This window comes from Balaenoptera musculus, chromosome 8, assembly GCF_009873245.2.
Source record: "Balaenoptera musculus isolate JJ_BM4_2016_0621 chromosome 8, mBalMus1.pri.v3, whole genome shotgun sequence".
NCBI classification, from domain to species: Eukaryota; Metazoa; Chordata; class Mammalia; order Artiodactyla; family Balaenopteridae; genus Balaenoptera; species Balaenoptera musculus.
The window spans coordinates 22,687,594-22,711,070 of record NC_045792.1 but is presented as its reverse complement, the minus strand read 5'-3'; the positions used below and the strand labels follow the sequence as shown (position 1 = coordinate 22,711,070).

The window sequence follows — 23,477 nt, the reverse complement described above, 5'->3', positions numbered from 1 at the left end:
TTCCAACCAAAACATCTTTCCAGAACTTTTTTACATGTCAATTTAATCAGCTTCGAATTTCGTGGTGAAAACACTCCAGAACCTGTACCCGTAAGATCTGGGCCACTCCAAAAGGGCCAGAGTCCTTGATGAGTCACAGAGCATGCGGATGAATCCTGGGCGTCGGGGGAGCCCTCTCAGAGACGTTTCATTTTAATCGCTGAGAGCTGCTGAGTGGGCCTAATCTTAACTTGGCTACATGTGGTCCACAAAGAAACAAGACATAGACAACATTCCAGGGGCTGGTTGGTATCATTCCTGTTTCTTGGGGAAGACTCAAGATGCCGGGAAGACCCAGGCCCGCACTTACTGGAAAGCGTACCTGAACCAGGCATCACGGCCAGCTGATTGGTCACTTCCGACAGAGTGTGCCGCCTCTGCCCGCCACGTGTGGACTGCAAGGCTCCCAGGGCCCGCCCGGGGTCTTCCTCGGCCTCTCCTTCTGTCTCCAGCCCTTCATCAATGGAGGTCTCCATCACGTCGCTGGGCAGTGACTGGCACCCCTTCCTCGCCAGGACGGGAGGCACAGGGTCCAGGAGACAGCCATTTACCTAAACGTCAGTGTGAGAGGGATGTGAGAGGAGCTATCAGTCGCTGCTCTGCTGAGACACTTGAAGAATCCACAAAGGCAAAAATGTCAAGACCTCTGGCCAACTAGAAATTAAGTAAAATATTAAAAATGTACATATTGGTTACTAATGACAACCACGTAGATTAGAAGTTAAGGCAAGTCAACGGCAGCACTGAAGAGACAGAAGCCCATTATGACCCAGATTGGCACTGCCTCCCAGGTGTCTCTGAGTCATCATGATTACAATGAACAATTTTTTTTAGTGGTTTCCAGATGAATAGGGTCTATGAGCTTGAGGCCTACCAGTTATTATTATTTTTTTTAATAAGGGAAATGAAGAGGGGGAAGATGAGATTTAGAAAAAAGAAAACAAAACCAACTGCACGGCTCATAGCTAAGAAAAGAGTAGTCACCAGCATTCTTCGAATGTTCAACCGCAAAACGTACTGGAAGGCTCTACACATACTTCTATATTCATAATTTAAGTACCTGCACACTGGATTTAGTCTTTAATTGGTTCTATGTGCCTAAGGAATGGAAAAAAGAATTCTTTAAAGACGGACATACCACAAAAAGGAGTGAAAAAAAAATTCAAATGGCAAACAGCCAAAGCCTTCCATTATAGAATAACAAATGACTCACAGGCCCCAAATTCCAGCAGAGGTTAACGAGCAGCAGCGCTCTGAATTCTCTCTGCTCCAGCAACGCACACAGTATCTACGCTTCCTATCCCACGGGATGAGCTCAGCACAGCTCCGGAGCGAGAGCGTCGCCTTCCTCTGCAGTTGCCAAGCAAACCACCTTGGGGGGGCAGACACAGCACACAAAGGGGAGCTGTGGTTGTGAGTTCTTCTGGCTGGTAAAAGCCCCATTGAGGAGGCAATTATTTACCTCATTACCTTAACTATTCCCCCGTGGAAATCGATCCAGTTTTCTCCTATGAATAGCTGCTCAGGAGCAGCCAGGCATAAGACTGAGCTCCCAGCAGCACTTTCACCTGGAATACACCGGGTAGCGCTATTGTTTCCTTTGGAAGCAGGAGAGGCTCATGTATGTGAGAGGTGACGTGGGACATCGCTATGCCAGACACAGGAAACTTTCCTCTTATGGCAACCAATCTGAAGGCGCTGTGAGGCCCTTTATTTGGAGAGGGAGACTTGGGTGACTCAGATCGTTGTTTGCTTGGGGGAGGGGATGGTTATTCCATAAAATCTGTTCTGGGGCTGTAGCCATTACTTGGATAAGGCAGCTAATGCACTACAGGGTTTTAAAGTGACAAGTGGCCATTTAAAAGGAAGGGTAGAAAATGCTTTCTTCCTAGACTAAGACCAATCTTCTCCATGGCACTAGAAAACAAAAACTCTGAAATCTGGCCAGCAACAATTATGTTCCCCTTCAACCGTCCCCAGATAAGTGTTCCCTTTTTGACTAAACTTAAAAGTTTTCTTGTAGGAAAGAATGGTGGTTTGGGGACTTAACGTTCATAACTCTACGCTACGTTCCTTAGCTGTCTACTAGTATAATTTTCTAAGACTAGCCAAGGATGATTTGGAAATGAATAAAAAACAACAGAGAAAAGACTGTTATCAAGTAAATATCTACTGAGCATCTTTACATTTTATAGCATATGTCAAAATTTTATCAGATATTTCTTGCGAGAAATATTTTGCAAGTACCGCCTTACAACCATGACTTTCTTTCCTTAGTAGAGAAAGGCCACTTTTTTCTGAGTACTCAAAAAACCTTGCAGTCCCCCCCAATTTACGATTTTTCTTAAATTGTCTGCTTATAAGTTTATTTCCTCATCTAGACTACAAGAAGAATTTTTATCGTTCATTTAACAATGTTTACTGAATTCAGTTTCACCCTGGGACAGGTAGATGACAATGATCTGGTTTTTCAGATGATGCTTGGTGATGACTGAATCAGAAAATGCTGTGGTGACCCTTTCATAGTTAAGAGGTATGAACAGAAAGCTGCCCTAGAGCTCATTCAGTTTACAGGTGTGAACACTTTCATCTCTAAGATCAGTTCCTGAAACAGGTGATAATCATGCCACCTTTGCCTGCCAGTTTACCCAGGGACTTTATATAACAAACTCTAGGATTTTGTGACTGTAACATGGGCTGATCTAGCTTAGTGACCTAAGCTGCTAGAAATGAGATCTTTTGCTCTAGGAAACAATCCAGGCTAACTGTAAACTCTAAGACTGCAAAATACAATACGGGTAGGTAAAAGGTACATTTTCCAACACAGTGTTTTTGCCTTTCCTTAAAGTTCAGTAGATCACTTCCCTTCTGATAAGAGATCTCAGATGCAGTAGATAGCATACAGGTAGGAGTCAGCCTCTCAGAAACTCCACCACTAATTGATAACACCCCTGAGCTTACCACATACACAAGATTCCAGCACAGGAGATTGCCAGACTGTTATGGACTGAATGTTTGTATCTCTCCTTAGATTCATGTATTGAAGCCCTAACATCAGTGTGGCTATATTGGAGATGGAGCCTCTAAAGAGCTGACTGACATGGCAGACTAAGGTATAGTACTAGCCAGTGAGCCTGGAGGCTGGGAATGTGCCTTATTTAATTTGTATCCTAAGTGCCCGGCAAGTTTGGCATATATTGAAGAGGCTCAAACCTCAGCTCCATCACTTATTAGGCAAGTTGCTTAACTTCTATAAAGCTCATTTTTTTTTTCACTTGTAAAATGGAAGTAAAGTTGTTTGGAAGGATTAACTAAAACACTGTGTATATTAACATTATTTCTGGACCAAAGAGAATGCTATTTTATGACAATAAACATTTTTTAAAGCATGAGAATAAAACAACAGCATCTTCTTTTAAAGCATTTTTACCATCTTGAGGCAAATTAAACAAATAACCAGGTGAGGAAGGAAAGAACTAGAAAACCCCAGTTCCAGAAATTTATCCTAAGGAAATAATAAAAGGTATAGTCAAAAATTTAGACACAGGGATATTCACCTGAAGCATATGTAAGGAAGAAAAAAAAATTAAAGTACCTGATGTCCAAAAATAGAAGAGTAGTTAAATAAGGGTGCATCTAATACAATATATTAGGCAGTTGTTAAATATAACTCATGCTTTCAAAGAAGATTTCATGGTATGGGAAAAATGCTCATGATGTTATATTACGTAAAAGCAAGGTACAAAATTACATGTAATAGAATAAAATTTTGTTTTAACAAGTCTACCTACGTACTGAGTCACCCTATACTCACCCACCCACCCATCCATCTATCCATCTATAACCTACTCTAAGGAAACGTGTCAAAATGGGCTTACCTTTGGGTAGGGGGACTATGGATAAATTAATTTTTTTCTTTATCCCTCTTTGAATTTTCCATGTGTGATTCTGACTGGTTTGATGTCTTTTTTTTTAATCAGACCATGTTCGTAATAGTTTGTTTTTTTAAATTAATTAATTAATTAATTAATTAATTATTTTTGGCTGTGTTGGGTCTTCGTTTCTGTTCGAGGGCTTTCTCTAATTGCGGTGAGCGGGGGCCACTCTTCATCGCGGTGCGCGGGCCTCTCACTGTTGCGGCCTCTCTTGCTGCGGAGCACAGGCTCCAGACACGCAGGCTCAGTAGTTGTGGCTCACGGGCCCAGTTGCTCCGCGGCATGTGGGATCCTCCCAGACCAGGGCTCGAACCCGTGTCCCCTGCACTGGCAGGTTCCCAATCACTGTGCCACCAGGGAAGTCCGGTTTGATGTCTTTTAATTATAAATTTAAAAATCCAAATTCAGAAGTAAAAGTGCAATTTCTCCCCTTTACAAAGTCTTAGAGGTTAACACTATTAAGAGTTTTTGATGAATATCCTTCTTGGATCTTCTGTTATGTGTACTACCTTATAATTTAAAAAAGGTATTAAAAACGTCAATAGACATGAACAGCCCTACTACACTTGCACTTTGATAGTTTAGTTTCACAGTTCCCTTCCACTATCCGGACATGAAGACGGTAACTTGGAAAATCCTTTTCTCATAGAACTTTAATAAAATGTTAAAAGTGACTGAAGTGTCCGTATGTGTGTGTATGTATAAAGTCCATTATTCCCAAAGAAACTCTCAAAAGTGAGAGACTGACCCTACAGGGCTTGCATCTGCTCCTGTATGGGCTCTGTACCACCTGCGGGTCTCGGTTACTGCTCAGAGTTGGGTGACCGTCTCAGAAAGGTGCTATTTTGGGAGCAATCCCAAACCCATGTTTCAATGCAGACTTCCCGAGGGATTTTACTGATAGTTTTAAGTTTAAGTTGAAGACTTCCGGGAGGGAAGGAGAAGCGAAACCTCCGAGGTGCACAGTATCTGCCACCAACGCGAGCAGAAATGACTGAGCAACACATGCAGTTACGCGGCATCCTTTAGACGACGACAACAAATAGGCGTTAGAGGAAATGCATATGAAGCAAGACCAACAACAAAGGGCTAGTATCTCTGTCTGACGGTTTTGTGTGTGTGCGTTTATTTATGGGCCCCAGAGAAAGAGGTGCTAGGGAGGGAAGAGGCACAAAGAGTACTGCTGACATAAATGAAATGGTCTGCAAATAAGACCAGCGGATGTCTACAGCCTGGCTGAGTGCCAGGGTGGCCCTGCCAGTGTGGGTGGCCAGTTCCAGCATGGCATTGCTCTTCCTACAAATGCAAATATGCCATCTAGCTTCTGTCTATATCTTTCACAAAATCATTCATTTCCTGTCTGTTTCCTAGTTACGGTAACAATCACAAGCTTTAAAAATAGCTTGCCCTATATAATACGGCAGACAGTGCCCAATCTGTGTTTCGGGCCTGAGGCCCTCATAGCCAAGCTTTAAGCATACTGCATTTTAAATTTTTCAAGGGAATTAGATTTTAAAAATAAATGAGTGATGTTGCCTCAATTTATGTCTAAATTTCTGGGTGAGAATGTAATAGCGGTTTATGAGGATTTGAACATGCTAGGCAACCACAGGCAGAGGAACAGGCTGTCCACAGGAAGTGGCCTCGTCCTCAGGGACAGGGACACTAACTCCTCATGGTCAGGAACCCGGCTTAACACCTGCTTATGGCAGCCCAGTATCAAGGTGCCTTGACTGCACTCTAGTCATTACTCATTACTTAACTTCTGAATCAGCTCTACCTCCAGAGCTCCCTATTTCTGAAAATGCTATTCACCTTCCTGATCATCAAGGCTCAAAATACTGTTATCGGTCTGGACTTCTTTTCTCTGGACCCTAACCGTCTATCAGTTTTATCTGTGCAATCTCATTTATACCATCCCCTCCTCTCCAGTTTCATGGGCACCATCCTAGCTTAGGCCCTCGTCATCTCCCCTGACACACACTCTAACCTTCTACTGTGCTTGTCACCAGTCTCTCTCCTATCCAATGCTGGCTACGGACCCTTCCAGGTTCATTTCTGAAGCACAACATGGATCATGTTGTTTCCTTATCAAAAAATCTCCGATTGTTTCCTACTACCTTGGAGAAGGTCCATTTGGAAAAAACTCTTTTTTTACAATTTAATTTTATTTATTTGGTCATGCCGGGTCTTAGTTGTGGCAGGTGGGCTCCTTAGTTGTGGCTCGTCGGCTCCTTAGTTGTGGCACGTGGATTCCTTAGTTGTGGCTCGAGGGCTCCTTAGTTGTGGCTCACTGGCTCCTTAGTTGCGGCTCGCCAGCTCCTTAGTTGCGGCATGTGAACTCTTAGTTGCAGCATGCATGTGGGATCTAGTTTCCTGACCAGGGATCGAACCCAGGCCCCCTGCATTGGAGGCGGGGAGTCCCAACCATTGTGCCACCAGGGCAGTCCCCAAAACTCTCTTTTTTAAAAAAAAATTTATTTATTTATTTGGCTGCACCGGGTCTTAGTTGTGGCATGTGGGATCTAGTTCCGTGACCAGGGATCGAACCTGGGCCCCCTCCATTGAGAGCACAGAGTCTTAACCGCTGGACCACCAGGGAAGTCCCAGAAAAAACTCTCTTGATAATACTGAAACACGTTCCCGTGTTGAGGGCCCCAACCTAGAGAAAGAGTCTATCCCTTGGCTTGCCATTCAAAGCAAGGCTATTTGTCTTTATTTTGTACAACTTCCCTTCACATGCCCTCTCCCTCAGCCACACTGAGCTCCTGCTCTGACTCAGAGGGACCCAGGCTTTCCTGACGTTTGCTGTTGCTCAGGCCTTTCCCTCCACCGAGATATCACACCCTAGTTTCCACCCACCCTGATTCTGCCCTCCTCTCAATTCCCAACTCTGACAGTTAAACCAAAGACATTCCTGATCAAATGAACTAAAAGCAACTCTCCCGTCTCCTTCTAGTCTTGCAGCACTTTGATTTTTTTATCTCTTTAAGGGACCAATTATGTTTTATCAATTTATTCAGTACCTGGCACATTACCTTTAGTTACGCCTCATGTCTCTTCTGCTAGACTACAAACTTTGAGGCAGAACTAATGTCTGAGTCATCTTTTTATTACCTAACGAGGCTAAAAAGACAGGAAACCAATATCTGCTGAGTATCTACAATTTGCCCAAAACCTCACACACATTCTTTCAATTAATCCTCACAACAGTCTCATAAAGTTGGTATCGTTGTTTTACACAAGAGAAATGGAGGTTCACAGAAGTTAGTCACTTTGTCCAAGTTCACACAGCTAGTGAAGAACAGAGTCTATTTTAAACATACTCTAACACCTGCCCATTAATATGATCCTTTGTATATCACTGGATGCTAAGAATATAAAACACAAACTAGAAGTTAAATAAATATTCATTACATGAGGGAAGCTGTCATGTTCCATATACTAAAAGCCAACTTTATGCAGCACAGCAGAATACTTATCTCCTTTAAGTATGTCCAAACTGGACAAAGAAAGATGTTTAACTGACCAAAAAAGATGGCTCATCATTTTGTAGCTGCAGCACAGGCAGCAGAAGAGAGGCCATAATAACATAGGCAAAGCCCAATTTAGCACCATAGTTATACTTTTGTTTTCAGAATTACAATTGGTTTAAAAAAAAATCCAAAATCTATGAGGGATCTAGAACTCGAGAGAAGGAATTGGTTAAGGAAAGAGAATGAAGAAGGATTCTGAAAAGTACACAGGAGATCTGACATGTTACGTAACCGTTGTAATGACAAGATGGAGAGAGAGCGAGGTTAGGCCTGGATACTTTTCTCAGGTCTTCTGCACAAAAAAAACTCCTCCCAAGTGACTTGAGGAAATGACAAAGTTCAGCTAAGCCGAAGTACAACATTTGTGTGGACAGAGTTGAAATCTCCAGCCAACCAACAAGCTTGGCGTCTCTCAAACACATCTGTACCTTTGGAGTGTCGACACACTCTTCCTCCATGAACGCTGCTTCCGCCTGACAGCCGGATGCTGGAAACGTGAAGGCGTCCACATTGGATGCCTGAGGCAGGAGGGCAGATCGCATCGCTCGCACGTTTGGTGAATGCACCGTCACTGGGAGTCCCACAGTTTGTGTCTGTAAATATGGCAAGAATGGAAAGTTTGGGAACATTAATACTTTCTATATAAATATACAAAATTCTTGAAATAAAACAGTTCTTCCTGATGCAATTAAAGGATAAATAGTGATTTGTTGGAAACTCCAGAAAAGATGTGATGAAGTACATACATGGTACAGGTATCGATCTGAAGCAGTCTAGCAATCAATTATTCTGAGATAGGTTGTACAGAATTTCGTTCCTGTTCCATGATGAAGTGCATAACTTTCACAGGTGACAGGAAAGCTAGCCTTTGTCAGGAATCTAAGATGCTCTTTTTCAATTCAATGAACATATATTGTCTATATCCTTAAATATATTACCTTGGAAAGATACAAAGAAGAATAGAGAAGTCCCAGTCTCTAGGAGTAGGAGATCAAAACTGAACCAGAGATAAGATACACACACAACTAACTGTAATACAAAGTACACTGCAATAAGGGCTATCTACCTGCATCTCTCTCTCTTTTTTTTTTTTTTTTTTGGTGGGGTACGGGGTGAGATGGTATATATTTCTTGGCAAGGGTGTGAGTGAAGAGGAAGAAGAGAGAAGCAGCAGCTACCCGGAGGGGACAGGAATGTCCTACTTTGAAAGAGACGCACAGACTGAAACACACACAGCCTGCTTGCCCAGTGGAAACAGAGATGCTTATTGCTGAGCAAGTTATGTTCCTGAAGTCAACCTACTCTAGAAAGTCCATTCTCCATGTCTCCTCTGTTAAAAATTCTAAGTAAACAAGTATTACAAAGTTTTCCTCATTTAAAAGAGAAGTTTCCTTTATGACAATTGGCAAGAATTGATTTTGAAGATGAAACCGTTGGATAATCCTTTCCTCCCCATCTCTTCAAAACTAGCAGAATAATTTATTAGATGCCTTTTGAACATAACAGACATTGCAAAACATCCGAGGGAACAATCATCATACCAGTTTCTAAAAGGCAGAGGAATGGCCTGTATTTTTTCTGCCATTGTCACTTTAAGGGATATAGGATGGTGAGCTTTAAATTCAAACAAATGAAAAGGAAAATAACGGTATGATTCTAGCTTTTCCCTTCCCAAGACCTGGTTTTGATTCCTGGTTCCATCACTTACTAATTGTGTGAACTTAATCAGTTACCTAAACTCTTTGCATCTTATTTTCTTCGCCTCTAAAAAACGTCATAATATCTACTTCACAGTGAAGTTAGGACTGTAAAAGGCAACATGTGAAGTCCTTCACTCAGTAATGTTAATTCCTCCTTTCTCCTTCTTTCTAAAGTCTTAAAATGACGACAATAATTTAATACAGGAATTAGACTGTAAAATGAATACACAGTTTTGTTCTCAGATACTATCTAATGGTTCCCAGTTAAAATTTCAGGTTGATGGTTTTCAATAATGGGGGAATATGTTATAAATACACTTTATACTTGACTATGACTATATTTAGAATATACTTTATATTCCAACATTAACATCATTAGATATACTGCATCAGATGAAGAACAAAATAGCAATAGCAAAGTGTTGGTATTATATGGATGGTAAAAAGAGACAGAAAATACACTGTATATTATTCTGAGCATGACAAAGAAATAGCTTTTCTTATATCATCATTCCTCAGGCCTATATCCTCAGCCACTTTTAAGACGAAACATTTTTTTTTTCCTTTCAAGCATTAGTCATTTAAATTAATTTCTTTAGCCACAATGTAAAATTTAAACTTCCACATAAAGCATATTTGATACATTCTTCTTACCCTTATCATTGGCTTTTCAATCAAAGGATAAAGCTGAACTTTGATTTCTGTTTCCCAAATTTATTAGACTGCTCCTTATTAGGGCAAAGCACTACCTGTAGACACTGCCCTGGAAATGAGATACCAACATGATAACTATGATATGTTGTTCTTCTCACTCCCTCCCTCTTGTTAGCTGTGACTTTTTAAATGGCAGGATTGTGCTGGGCCAGACCAAGCATAACACATTTTCCTTTCACATCCAACCTGGACTACAATAACTGTGAACTTCGTAAGCACAGAGAAATAACACATTTTATTGTGGCAGCTGCTTCATAGGAAATACAATGATAGATTCAGGGGTCTGCTTTTTAGGATTCTTGGAATCACTAACAGGATTAAAGAAGTCTTTTTGGCACAAGTTAGAGTATAAATATTCAAATAGCATGCCCAGCACTAAAGATCTGTTTAAAGAATATGTTATTATAATAAATAGATGGTTGATTAATATCCCAAGCAAGCAGATATTACCAGTTTCTCCAAGAGTGGCCATAAACACAATTGGCACATGGAAAGATGCTCAACATCGCTAATTATTAGAGAAATGCAAATCAAAACTACACTGAGGGGCTTTCCTGGTGGCACAGTGGTTGAGAATCTGCCTGCCAATGCAGGGGACACGGGTTCGAGCCCTGGTCTGGGAAGATCCCACATGCCGTGGAGCAACTAGGCCCGTGAGCCACAATTTACTGAGCCTGCGCGTCTGGAGCCTGTGCTCCACAACAAGAGAGGCCGTGACAGTGAGAGGCCCGCGCACCGCGATGAAGAGTGGCCCCCACTCGCCGCAACTAGAGAAAGCCCTCACACAGAAACGAAGACCCAACACAGCCAAAAATAAATAAATTAATTAATTAATTTAAAGAAAAAAAAAAAAACTACACTGAGATATCACCACACACCGGTCAGAATGGCCATCATTAAAAAGTCTACAAATAACAAATTCTGGAGAGCGTGTGGAGAAAAGGGAACCCTCTTACACTGGTCGGTATGTAAGTTGGTGCAGCCACTATGGAAAACAGTATGGAGGTTCCTCAGAAAGCTAAAAGTAGAATTACCATATGATCCAGCAATCCCACTTCTGGGTATATATCCAGACAAAACTATAATTCAAAAAGATACATGCACCCCTATGTTCACAGCAGCACTATCTACAATCGCCAAGACACGGAAACAACCTAAATGTAAATCGACAGAGGAATGGATAAAGAAGATGTGGTACATATATACAATGGAATACTACTCGGCCATAAAAAAGAACGAAATAATGCCATTTGCAGCAACATGGATGCAACTAGAGATTATCATACCAAATGAAGAAAGTCAGAAAGAGACAAATACCATATGATATCACTTATACGTAGAATCTAAAATATGGCACAAATGAACCTATCTACAAAACAGAAAGGGACTCACAGGCATAGAGCACAGAGTTGTGGTTACCAAAGTGGAGGGGAGGTAGGGGAGGACGGACTGGGAGTCTGGGGATAGTAGATGTGAACTATTATGTACAGAATGGATAAACAGCAAGGGAACTATATTCAGTATCCTGGGATAAATCATAATGAATATAAAAAACAGTGTATATATGTGTATAACTGAGTCACTTTTCTGTACAGCAGAAATTAACACAACATTGTAAATCAACTATACTTCAATAAAAAAATAAATTAAAAAAAAAACAGTGGCCATAAACAATGAACATGTCCACTAACTGTAATGACTTTTTAGATCATATGTTTACTGTCTTGAATCTCTTCTTCTGATTTTATGCTTTCCGGCACCATTAAAATGAAAATAACATTTTCTCCTATGGGAAAAATCTTCACTGGTCCCATAGGAATATGCTTATTATGGACAGAATTGTGCCCGCTGCCCCCGACCCCATCTATATGTTGAAGCCCTAACACCCAATGTGACTATATCTGTAGACAGGGCCTTTAAGGAGGTAATTAAGGTTAAATGAGGTCATAAGGGTGGGGACCTAATGCAAAAGGACTGGTGTCCCTCTAAGAAGAGGATGAGATACCAGAGATCTCTCTTCCTGCATGTGCAGAGAAGAGGATGTGCGAGCACATAGTGAGAAGGTGGCCATCTACAAGCCAGGAAGAGAGTCCTCACCAGAACCCTGATGGCCCCTTGATCTTGGACTTCCAGCCTCTAAAACTGTGAAAACATAAACTCTGTTGTTGAAGCTGCCCAGTCTGTGGTGCTTTGTTAACAGCAGCCCTAGCTTACTTTTTCTTACAGTTGTGGAGGGCAACCTCTAATCAGTAATTAAAGAACTGGGATGAGTGTTTCATTCTAGTCTACTTACAGTTGATGGGAAGTTGGAGTGGAAGGACTATTAAAAACTAGTAGTTAGAATTCACAAGAAAAAGGCATATTTTTAAAAAATAGTCACCTGCAGTCAATTAGAGGTAACATTTCCTGTATATTATGTGGCAAATATAAGTACTCTAAATCCATCTAAGATGGGAATCTCAATGTTTTCTAAGTAGTAATCATGGGTTGTTCATCACTATACCATAAATTCCTTAAGGGCAGGGACTGTTTCCTGGGTACCTGTGAAACCATGATGGCTGGGACTGTGCCTGGCACATAAGTGCTCTATCTGAACGGAACTGCTGGTATCAATTAATCAATTTTATCTTTGTAGCAAACTTATGAAGTAGGTATTGCTATTTCCATTTTATAGTTAAGGACCCTGGAGCTCAGAGATGCTGACTTGTTGAAGTCACTCAGCTCAGTATGGAACCCAAGGTCTGCTTGATTGCACAAGTCATGTGAACTCTGCAAAGGATCTTGTGATTTCCCCAGTTCCTTATCACTCTATCAAGTAACAAGCGATATGCCACTTCTTTAAAAAGAGAGAACATCAAAGAATTCAAGGGAGAAGGCTCTATTAAAACTTTAAGCATATTTATAGTCATAAAAACAGAGAAATCTATTTTTTAACAAGTTCAATACTAAACATTAGAATGTGAAGTCTCGTAGGGAAGGGAGATCTTCTTCAACCCCAGTGCCTGATTCTTAGCATCCAGATGGCACTCAAGACAAGTTTCTGAATGAGCGCTGAAGATGGCTATTTGAATTAGAAACATTTTAAGTCACAGTAAATAGCTTTCTATGATAACTTGGATCAATGCATAAAATGAGAAGAACTCACGGGGTGCTTGGTAATAAAAAAAAAGATCAAACATAAGAAGCCCCAAGCCAAATGAAATATAACTTGAGATCTAAGGAATTTGCTTCAAGTTTCGATATGAAAGGAAATCATGTACAATAACATATGCGTGTGCTCAGGAGCAATCGTTTATGTAACCCTCACTTGTGTAATGTTTCAGAAGAATAAAGAGACTCGGGAGGGAAGCTGCTCAGCATGGGGTCTTTCCTGCTTCCTATCCTTCCGCCTGGCAGCATTTTCCAGAGGGAAGGGGAACCCTCCATTTCACTATTACTACCCCAACTTAGGAATCCTCATTTTATCTCCCTCCTCTCTATCTTGAAAGCCATACCACTCGACTCTGAAGGATCCCAAGTGCTCAGAGATACTTCAACCCAAATATCTGGAACTTTATTGATATATTATTTTACACACATTAGTATCAATATTCACATTATATTAGATATTAAAATATGTATAACAAGGTACACCATTTACCTATTAAAATCAAGGCGATTTTAATTTCCTGGGGTTTCTTTTTCACATATTCTGTAGAAGCCAATGCAAAATTCTATTATAATTCTATAAATTTTGTAAAACTGCCAAACAAAAAATACAAAGTGAAAACTCTTTTGCTCTTACTTGCACTTTATTTTTATTTATCTAATTTTATTTATTTATTTTTAAAACATTTTTATTGGAGTATAATTGCTCTACAATGGTTAGTTTCTGCTTTATAACAAAGTGAATCAGCTATACATATACATATATCCCCATATCTCCTCCCTCTTGCGTCTCCCTCCCTCCTATCCTCCTTATCCCACCCCTCTAGGTGGTCACAAAGCACCGAGCTGATCTCCCTGTGCTATGTGGCTGCTTCCCACTACTATTGATTTTACATTTGGTAGTGTATATATGTCCATGCCACTCTCTCAATTCCTCCCAGCTTACCCTTTCCACTCTCCATGTGCTCAAGTCCATTCTCTACGTCTGTGTCTTTATTCCTGTCCTGCCCCTAGGTTCTTCAGAACCATTTTTTTTTCTTTTAGATTCTATATATATGTGTTAGCATACGGTATTCGTTTTTCTCTTTCTGACTTACTTCACTCTGTATGACAGACTCTAGGTCCATCCACCTCACTACAAATAACTCAGTGTCATTTTTTTTATGGCTGAGTAATATTCCATTGTATATATGTACCACATCTTCTTTAACCATTCATCTGTCGATGGACACTTAGGTTGCTTCCATGTCCTGGCTATTGTAAATAGTGCTGCATGAACACTGTGGTACATGACTCTTTTTGAATTATGGTTTTCTCAGCATATATGCCCAGTAGTGGGATTGCTGGGTCGTATGGTAGTCCTAGTTTTTGTTTTTTAAGGAACCTCCATACTGTTCTCCATAGTGGCTGTATCAATTTACATTCCCACCAACAGTGCAAGAGGGTTCCCTTTTCTCCACACCCTCTCCAGCATTTATTGTTTGTAGATTTTTTGATGATGGCCATTCTGACCGGTGTGAGGTGACACCTCATTGTAGTTTTGATTTGCATTTCTCTAATGATTAGTGATGTTGAGCATACTTTAACGTGCTTGTTGGTGACCTGTATATCTTCTCTGGAGAAATGTCTATTTAGGTCTTCTGCCCATTTTTGGATTGGGTTGTTTCTTTTTTTGATATTGAGCTGCATGAACTGCTTGTAAATTTTGGAGATCAATCCTCTGTCAGTTGCTTCGTTTGCAAATATTTTCTCCCATTCTGAGGGTTGTCTTTTGGTCTTGTTTATGGTTTCCTTTGCTGTGCAAAAGCTTTGACGTTTCATTAGGTCCCATTTGTTTATTTTTGGTTTTATTTCCATTTCTCTAGGTGGGTCAAAAAGGATTTTGCTGTGATTTATGTCATAGAGTGTTCTGCCTATGTTTTCCTCTAAGAGTTTGATAGCGTCTGGCCTTATATTTAGGTCTCTAATCCATTTTGAGTTTATTTTTGTGTATGGTGTTAGGGAATGTTCTAATTTCATTCTTTTACATGTAGCTGTCCAGTTTTCCCAGCACTTATTGAAGAGGCTGTCTTTTCTCCATTGTATATTCTTGCCTCCTTTATCAAAGACAAGGTGACCATAATGTGCATGGGTTTATCTCTGGGCTTTCTATCCTGTTCCATTGGTCTATATTTCTGTTTTTGTGCCAGTACCATACTGTCTTGATTACTGTAGCTTTGTAGTATAGTCTGAAGTCCAGGAGTCTGATTCCTCCAGCTCCGTTTTTCTTTCTCAAGATTGCTTTGGCTATTCGGGGTCTTTTGTGTTTCCATACAAATTGTGAAATTTTTTGTCCTTGTTCTGTGAAAAATGCCATTGGTAGTTTGATAGGGATTGCACTGAATCTGTAGATTGCTTTGGGTAGTATAGTCATTTTCACAATGTTGATTCTTCCAATCCAAGAACATGGTATATCTCTCCATTTGTTTGTATCATCTTTAATTTCTTTCATCAGTGTCTTATAGTTTTCTGCATACAGGTTTTTGTCTCCTTAGGTAGGTTTATTCCTAGGTATTTTATTCTTTTTGTTGCAGTGGTAAATGGGAGTGTTTCCTTAATTTCTCTTTCAGATTTTTCATCATTAGTGTATAGGAATGCAAGAGATTTCTGTGCATTAATTTTGTATCCTGCTACTTTACCAAATTCATTGATTAGCTCTAGTAGATTTCTGGTGGCATCTTTAGGATTCTCTCATGTCATCTGCAAACAGTGACAGTTTTACTTTTCTTTTCCGATTTGGATTCCTTTTATTTCTTTTTCTTCTCTGATTCCTGTGGCTAAAACTTCCAAAACTATGTTGAAGAATAGTGGTGAGAGTGGGCAACCTTGTCTTTTCCCTGATATTAGTGGAAATGATTTCAATTTTTCACCATTGAGAACGATGTTGGCTGTGGGTTTGTCATATATGGCCTTTATTATGTTGAGGTAAGTTCCATCTATGCCTACTTTCTGGAGGGTTTTTATCATAAATGGGTGTTGAATTTTGTCAAAAGCTTTTTCTGCATCTATTGAGATGATCATATGGTTTTTACCCTTCAATTTGTTAATATGGTGTATCACATTGATTGATTTGCATATGTTGAAGAATCCTTGCATTCCTGGGATAAACTCCACTTGATCATGGTGTATGATCCTTTTAATGTGCTGTTGGATTCTGTTTGCTAGTATTTTGTTGAGGATTTCTGCATGTATGTTCATCAGTGATATTGGCCTGTAGTTTTCTTTCTTTGTGACATCCTTGTCTGGTTTTGGTATCAGGGTGATGGTGGCCTTGTAGAATGAGTTTGGGAGTGTTCCTCCCTCTGCTATATTTTGGAAGAGTTTGAGAAGGATAGGTGTTAGCTCTTCTCTAAATGTTTGATAGAATTCGCCTGTGAAGCCTTCTGGTCCTGGGCTTTTGTTTGTTGGAAGATTTTTAATCACAGTTTCAATTTCAGTGCTTGTGATTGGTCTGTTCATATTTTCTATTTCTTCCTGGTTCAGTTTTGGGAGGTTGTGCATTTCTAAGAATTTGTCCATTTCTTCCAGGTTGTCCATTTGATTGGCAAAGAGTTGCTTGTAGTAATGTCTCATGATCCTTTGTATTTCTGCAGTGTCACTTGTTACTTCTCCTTTTTCATTTCTAATTCTATTGATTTGAGTCTTCTCCCTTTTTTTCTTGATGAGTCTGGCTAATGGTTTATCAATTTTGTTTATCTTCTCAAAGAACCAGCTTTTAGCTTTATTGATCTTTGCTATCGTTTCCTTCATTTCTTTTTCATTTATTTCTCATCTAATCTTTATGATTTCTTTCCTTCTGCTAACTTTGGGGTTTTTTTGTTCTTCTTTCTCTAATTGCTTTAGGTGTAAGGTTAGGTTTTTTATTTGAGATATTTCTTGTTTCTTGAGGTAGGATTGTATTGCTATAAACTTCCCTCTTAGAATTGCTTTTGCCGCGTCCCATAGGTTTTGCGTCATCATGTTTTCATTGTCATTTGTTTCTAGGTATTTTTTGATTTCCTCTTTGATTTATTCAGTGATCTCTTGGTTACTAAGTAGTGTATTGTCTACCCTCCATGTATTTGTATTTTTTCCAGATTTTTTCCTGTAATTGATATCTAGTCTCATAGCACTGTGGTCGGAAATGATACTTGATATGATTTCAATTTTCTTAAATTTACCAAGGCTTGATTTGTGACCCAAGATATGATCTATCCTGGAGAATGTTCCATAAGCACTTGAGAAGAAAGTATATTCTGTTGTTTTTGGATGGAATGTCCTATAAATACCAATTAAGTCCTTCTTGTTTAATGTATCATTTAAAGCTTGTGTTTCTTTATTTATTTTCATTTTGGATGATATGTCCATTGGTGATAGTGGGGTGTTAAAGTCCCCTACTATGATTCTTACTTGCACTTTAAATAAAGTAAGTACTCACGTAAGTAGATGGAAATCCTAATAGATCATGTGAACGAACCACTCCTCTTCTCAACCTCTATGCAGGTGATCTCCCAGTTCTCCTAAGCCTTAGCCTCTCTCCAGGGACTCAGATCCATTGTTCCTTGTAAGCAGCTGAGTCTCTGCCACCACGACTCTCTCAGCCTTGGGCTCAACAATGGAGTCATCTCTAATTTGTCGTCCCTTCCTCCCCAACATTTATTTATTACTTTATATAACAAACACTTATATAGCACTGTTCTAAATGCTGAACAATTACTACCTAACTTAAACGTCTTAACATCCTATAATTATTCTCATTTTAAAGCTTGGGAAACTGAGGCAGAGAAAGACCTCAAGTAACTTTTTTAAGGTCCACAGCAGGAAACGGCAGAATGTGGGATGTGCCTGAGTCCCTGCTTTAAACCATCACATTGAGCTGCCTCTCCAGATCAGTGCTAAGTTCATCCAGAGTCTACCTCTGAAATGTTCCTTACACTTCCCCCTTCCTATCTCCTTCCACTGGCACAGTATTAGCTCAAGTCTTCAGTATTTCTCATCTCAACTACTATAATCATCTCCTAACAGCTCTCTCCAAATTTCTTCTCTTCCCTAGCCAATCTATCCTTCCCAGTGTTACCAAATTGCTAGCTTGAAGTATGGATATAGCTTTATCACTTTTTTGCTTAACAGTCTTCAGTAGTTCCTCGTTTCTTCCTGAATTATTAGTAAACTCTTTACCTTGGCATTCAAAGCCCTTCACAACATGGCTTCAACTTAGCACGCCAACTCTTTCATTTCCCTATTCTTTAATTCAAGTGAATTAATTTGAAAAAGTCCTACGCTTGCCCACTTGAGTACTTCTGCTCACACTGCTTCTGTCTACGTATAATGCCTTTAACCACTGCCTCTCCCTAACAAAGTCCTACACAGCTGCGAAGCTCTACCTTAAATGCCGCCTCTCCCAGAAAGCCTTCCCAATCAGATGCATCTCTCTCCCCTTTGCCCTTTTTTTAAAAAAGGTTTTCTCTATCAAAATGATATTCACAGCATCTTCTAAATTTTGCCCTTTCTCTATTTTGAAGGATGGTTATTCGTGATGTTGTCTTATTTTGCTTCTATAATGTAATGACTCTGAGGGCAACAACTCTTTTATACATCCTCTTCCCTGTAGTGCCTAATAAAAGAAGCTTACATAGTAAACCTGCAATAAAAATTTGTTAAATGAAATTGAATGTACAGGCTAGTTACAATAATTCTTAACATAAGTGAATGATAAAAAAAAATGAGAAATCTCTTAAAGAAAAAAACTGTTTGAAATAAACTTAATCCTTAAAAATAGGAAGATGATAAAACATTTGAGGATCTAGTGAACGACGACAGAAAAAAACTTTACAGAAAAACAAGGTGTAGAGGATGAAATCCTAACCCTTTGTACTACACGATGAAAAATGTGTCAAACATGTGAACAGGCACATGCACAGATAAGACTATTGGCTAATGGGGTGTTACCTTGGCAACTGTTTGTTCGGCGATGGTGCTAGGCCGACGCTGGCGGGCATCAAGTCTCTGCTCCACAGGAAAACTGCTCCTATGTGATTTCAGACGCTCCACCAACAAGTAATAGATGGCAGCAAAGTGGTTATAGCTCTTGTTCTGCAAAGCCTGGAAGAGAATACAAGTGCCAAAGGCAGAGAACCATAAAAACCAATTCAATGATTTAAACCTTTCTAAAAAATGAGGGAAAAACACAACATTGTAAATCAACTATACTTCAATAAAATTTGGAAAATGAATTAAAAAAGGAGGGAAGATGCCATGTGTTCTTAAAAACAAGCAAAGTAACAAGCAAAGTATGCCTCAAAACGAAAGCTATTCCAGAATTTAGAATAGAAGACAGATAACTTCATTAACTGTACAAAGGATGATACCTCTGAATGACTTGAATGGCTCTTTTACGTTAATAGGATCCATTTATTTTTCTGCATTCAGAGAAAATGCCATCATTGTCTCATGCAGACATTCCCCAATGCTGTCATATGGTCCCATCTCATAGCTGCAACTAGGCTGTAAGGTTGGTTAGTAACCTGAGCCCAGAGGCTCTAATTCCACAGCCTCGACACAAGTCCAAACCATTGTAAATCCTGAAGTCAATGATTAAAGTCTTTGGGGAAATTCCTGGTGATTATTTTGGGCTGGAGAATGACATCTGGATGCTACGTTGAGAGATGCTGGGTCTCTGTTCTTAGGTAATTTTTTCCTCTTGTTTTTGCAGTCCAACCCTCTTGAAACCTTGAAAATAAAGTCGCTTCCCGATTTTTCACATCCCTAGCTGGCCAGCTCTCCCAGGATATTAACGGAACAGAAGAACAACGGATCCTTTGGCGTCTAATTCCACATGACAGGCTGCATGAGTGCTGTGCAGTGCAGCTCAGATGCAGAGCACTGGTAGCAAACATCACAGGCCAGGGGAACTGCACTCACAGCTGCCTTCAAGGGCAAGTACAAAAAAGCCTCGCTAAGCACGTGATGAGCAAAGCAGGAAAGCAGTCTGGTTTCATTTATGGCTACAATGAAGGAAAAGGCAGCACAGTTTGGAGCACTTTATCTTCACAGGGGGGCGTTTTATAGTCTTTCTTGTCATGCTTCATCCTGAAAAGCACTGTTTGTTCTTTGCCTGTTGAGGGGGTATTAAAAAATATGTATATCCTATGCACATGCCAGCTGTTAAAGGACAGAAACAAAGCTGCCAAGGAATTTCCCAGGTTCATGACCTTCTCAGTTCTATGACCCATAAAACTTCCAAATCAGGAATCCACCTGTTTTTGCCTTCTGAGTTTCTTCAGTTCACAACCTAAACCCGATGCCTACCCTTCTTGTTTCCTGCTCAGCCCTCAGCCTTGTTCCATATCTGCACATTTATGTTCCATATAAACTAGCTTATTACCTGTACAGAACTTCATGTTTCATCTTAGAAGAAACTTTCTACTTTGTATTTGCTAAGCTTCCATCTTTGTCTTTTCTCAATCCTATATAAACACTTCCTTTTGAATTTTTTTGGCAGTTGGGGCAAAGGGAGGAATTTTTATATTGATTAAAAGCAAACATAAATATAGTGTGATGAAATCTTCAGGGAACACTGAACAGCAGGCCTAGGTACTGGGATGGCTAAAAGACCAGGATGACAGGTATGAGCATGAAATTTCAAGTTACTAAGTACAACAGAGTCCTAAAATTTCTTTAGTCGAATCTCTGACCACTTTACCTCAATGGTTTTCTGTTGATCTATTCCAAGGCCGTGCATCAATCGCAGAACCTGTTCATTAAACTCCCCAATGGATGGCTCATTTTCTTGCCCTTGTGGATAGAGAACAGGTCTCTGTACAGGAACTTCTACGAGCATCCACTTATGCTCCTTGATTTGAGCTATGGTTAGCCGTTTGGACGGGTCTAGGACCAACATCCTTCGAATAAGGTGCTCACAATCTACAGAAAACACAATGTTACAAAAGTCACGTAAATCACCTTGCACTTTGGGGTATTTACTTGACTCATGTGACTTTGTACAATGGTGTTAATCTTTGTATCCTCCACAGTGCCCACTGGAAAGCAGAAGGTCAAATGAATAAATGAATACCTGAAGGCTACTCGTATTTGTCAAGTTCACATGATGAATGCTGGCACACAAAATTAACCATCACTGTGAATGAATACTTAAGAAAAAACAGGAGGGTGTAGGTCTATCCAATTCTGTCTTAATGAATCTTTTTACTGAATTTCTCAACTTACAATATCTAGACACAGACTTAGATTTCCACTAAAGAAAAAAACAAGCCTTCTTCCTAGAAAAAGCAAATAATAAACAGTTCCTTACAGTCACTTCCGAGGCTGATACACTAAGGCTATTAAGTGAGGCCAGAGTTCTCCAAGGGACTGCTGCTATTCTCCGTATCAGTGCAAGTGAGAAAAATGTACATGAAACACTAGTCACTTCTGATGACACTAAGTAAACTGCACTGCTGCAACCCTGGGCACTAGCTTATTCTCTGAGCTGACATCATATTCTTTACTACCCCCACATAAACTAGCCTTTTATCACTTGCTATGTTCTAGGCACCATGCTAAGAGCTTTACAGAGCTTAATTTAATTAATCCCCACAATACCCCTGTTAGAAACTATTGTTATTTCCATTTTATAGACTGAGGAAACTGAAGCACAGAGATATAACTTGCCAAGGCCAGACTGCCAGTAAGTGGTGGACTCATGATGAAAACCAGGTGGTCTGGTTCCAAAATCTATCCTCTTAACTACTAGAACATTACTTCTGTTACCAGGAACAAGCAAGTTAAGGATGAAAACCAAAATCTAAACTGAGTAAATTTAACTGCTGCCCATGCAGCAAGCCAATACAAGAGTGGAAGGGATTATGGCACTTCATCTTAATTCAATAGTTTCGCTAGTTGGTTTTAAATTTAATTAAAAAATTTAATTTTGTAACTTCCCACCAAAAGATGTGGGAAAATCCATTTCATACTTAGAGTGAAATGGTTGTGAATCTGTATCTACAAAATGTTTCTCTAAGTCTAAAATAAACCTGGTTGTTTAGTAGCGTATTGTTTAGCCTCCATGTGTTTGTATTTTTTAGTTTTTTTCCTGTAATTGATATCTAGTCTCCTAGCCTTGTGGTCGGAAAAGATGAGGTATCACCTCACACCGGTCAGAATGGCCATCATCAAAAAATCTACAAACAATAAATGCTAGAGAGGGTGTGGAGAAAAGGGAACCCTCCTGCACCGTTGGTGGGAATGTAAATTGATACAGCCACTATGGAGAACAGTATGGAGGTTCCTTAAAAAACTAAAAATAGAACTACCATATCACCCAGCAATCCCACAACTAGGCATATACCCTGAGAAAACCGTAATTCAAAAAGATACATGTACCACAATTTTCACTGCAGCACTATTTACCATAGCCAGGACATGGAAGTAACCTAAATGTCTGCTGACAGATGAATGGATAAAGAAGATGTGGTACATATATACAATGGAATATTACTCAGCCATAAAAAGGAACGAAATTGGGTCATTTGTAATGAGGTGTATAGACCTAGAGTCTGTCATACAGAGTTAAGTAAGTCAGAAAGAGAAAAACAAATACCGTATGCTAACACACATATATGGAATCTAAAAAAACAATACTGATGAACCTAGTGGCAGGGCAGGAATAAAGATGCAGCCCTACTAGAGAATGGAATTGAGGACACGGGTGGGGGGGGGCGAGGGTAAGGTGGGACGAAGTGAGAGAGTAGCACTGACACATCGACACTACCAAATGTAAAATGGATGGCTAGCGGGAAGCTGCTGCATAGCACAGGGAGATCAGCTGGATGTTTTGTGATGACCTAGAGCAGTGGGGTAGGGAGGGTGGGAGGGAGATGCAAGGTGGAGGAGATATGGGGATATATGTATGCATATAGCTGATTCACTTTGTTGTACAGCAGAAACTAACACAACATTGTAAAGCATTTATACTCCAATAAATATATATAAAAATATAAATAAACCTGGGACATTTATAGACAAGGGTAAATGGGAAGACTTGCTGTTCTTAATCTGGGAAACTTTCTGTTTCCAGTTATGAGTAGGAAGGCTAGAATCTCTCTCACCTTCATGGAAGGGGTTACTTATTTCTACAGCTTTTAAAGTGACTCGGTCACTTTATTTGGCACCCAAACTTAGAAAAAGAGAAGGCTTTGTTTAGGCACTCATTTGCAGAACAAATTCTGTAAAGCATAATTTTAAGATAAACAGGTTGTTACCTTCTGACATGAAATACGGAATCCGGAATCTTCCTTCTAACACTCTCTGCCTCAAAATTGGAAGAGTCGGTCCATCAAAAGGTAGAGCTCCACAGACAAGGACGTAAAGAACAACTCCCATGCTCTAGG

General features: G+C 39.9%; 1 protein-coding gene across 5 annotated transcripts in view; it reads right to left on the bottom strand.

The window, feature by feature from the left end:
• SIK2 (salt inducible kinase 2) overlaps positions 1–23,477 on the bottom strand; it is a 135,185-nt gene that overhangs the window by 9,716 nt on the left and 101,992 nt on the right. For 3 of the 5 annotated variants that reach the window (XM_036862029.1, XM_036862026.1, XM_036862030.1), the window contains exons 6-10: positions 23,349–23,472; positions 20,792–21,012; positions 19,039–19,191; positions 7,939–8,103; positions 350–590 (exon numbers count right to left, since the gene is read on the bottom strand). In XM_036862029.1, the coding sequence (XP_036717924.1) occupies positions 350–590; positions 7,939–8,103; positions 19,039–19,191; positions 20,792–21,012; positions 23,349–23,472 (904 nt within the window). The remainder of the gene's footprint in view (positions 1–349; positions 591–7,938; positions 8,104–19,038; positions 19,192–20,791; positions 21,013–23,348; positions 23,473–23,477) is intronic. The other 2 variants (XM_036862027.1, XM_036862028.1) reach the window with 2 other exon arrangements.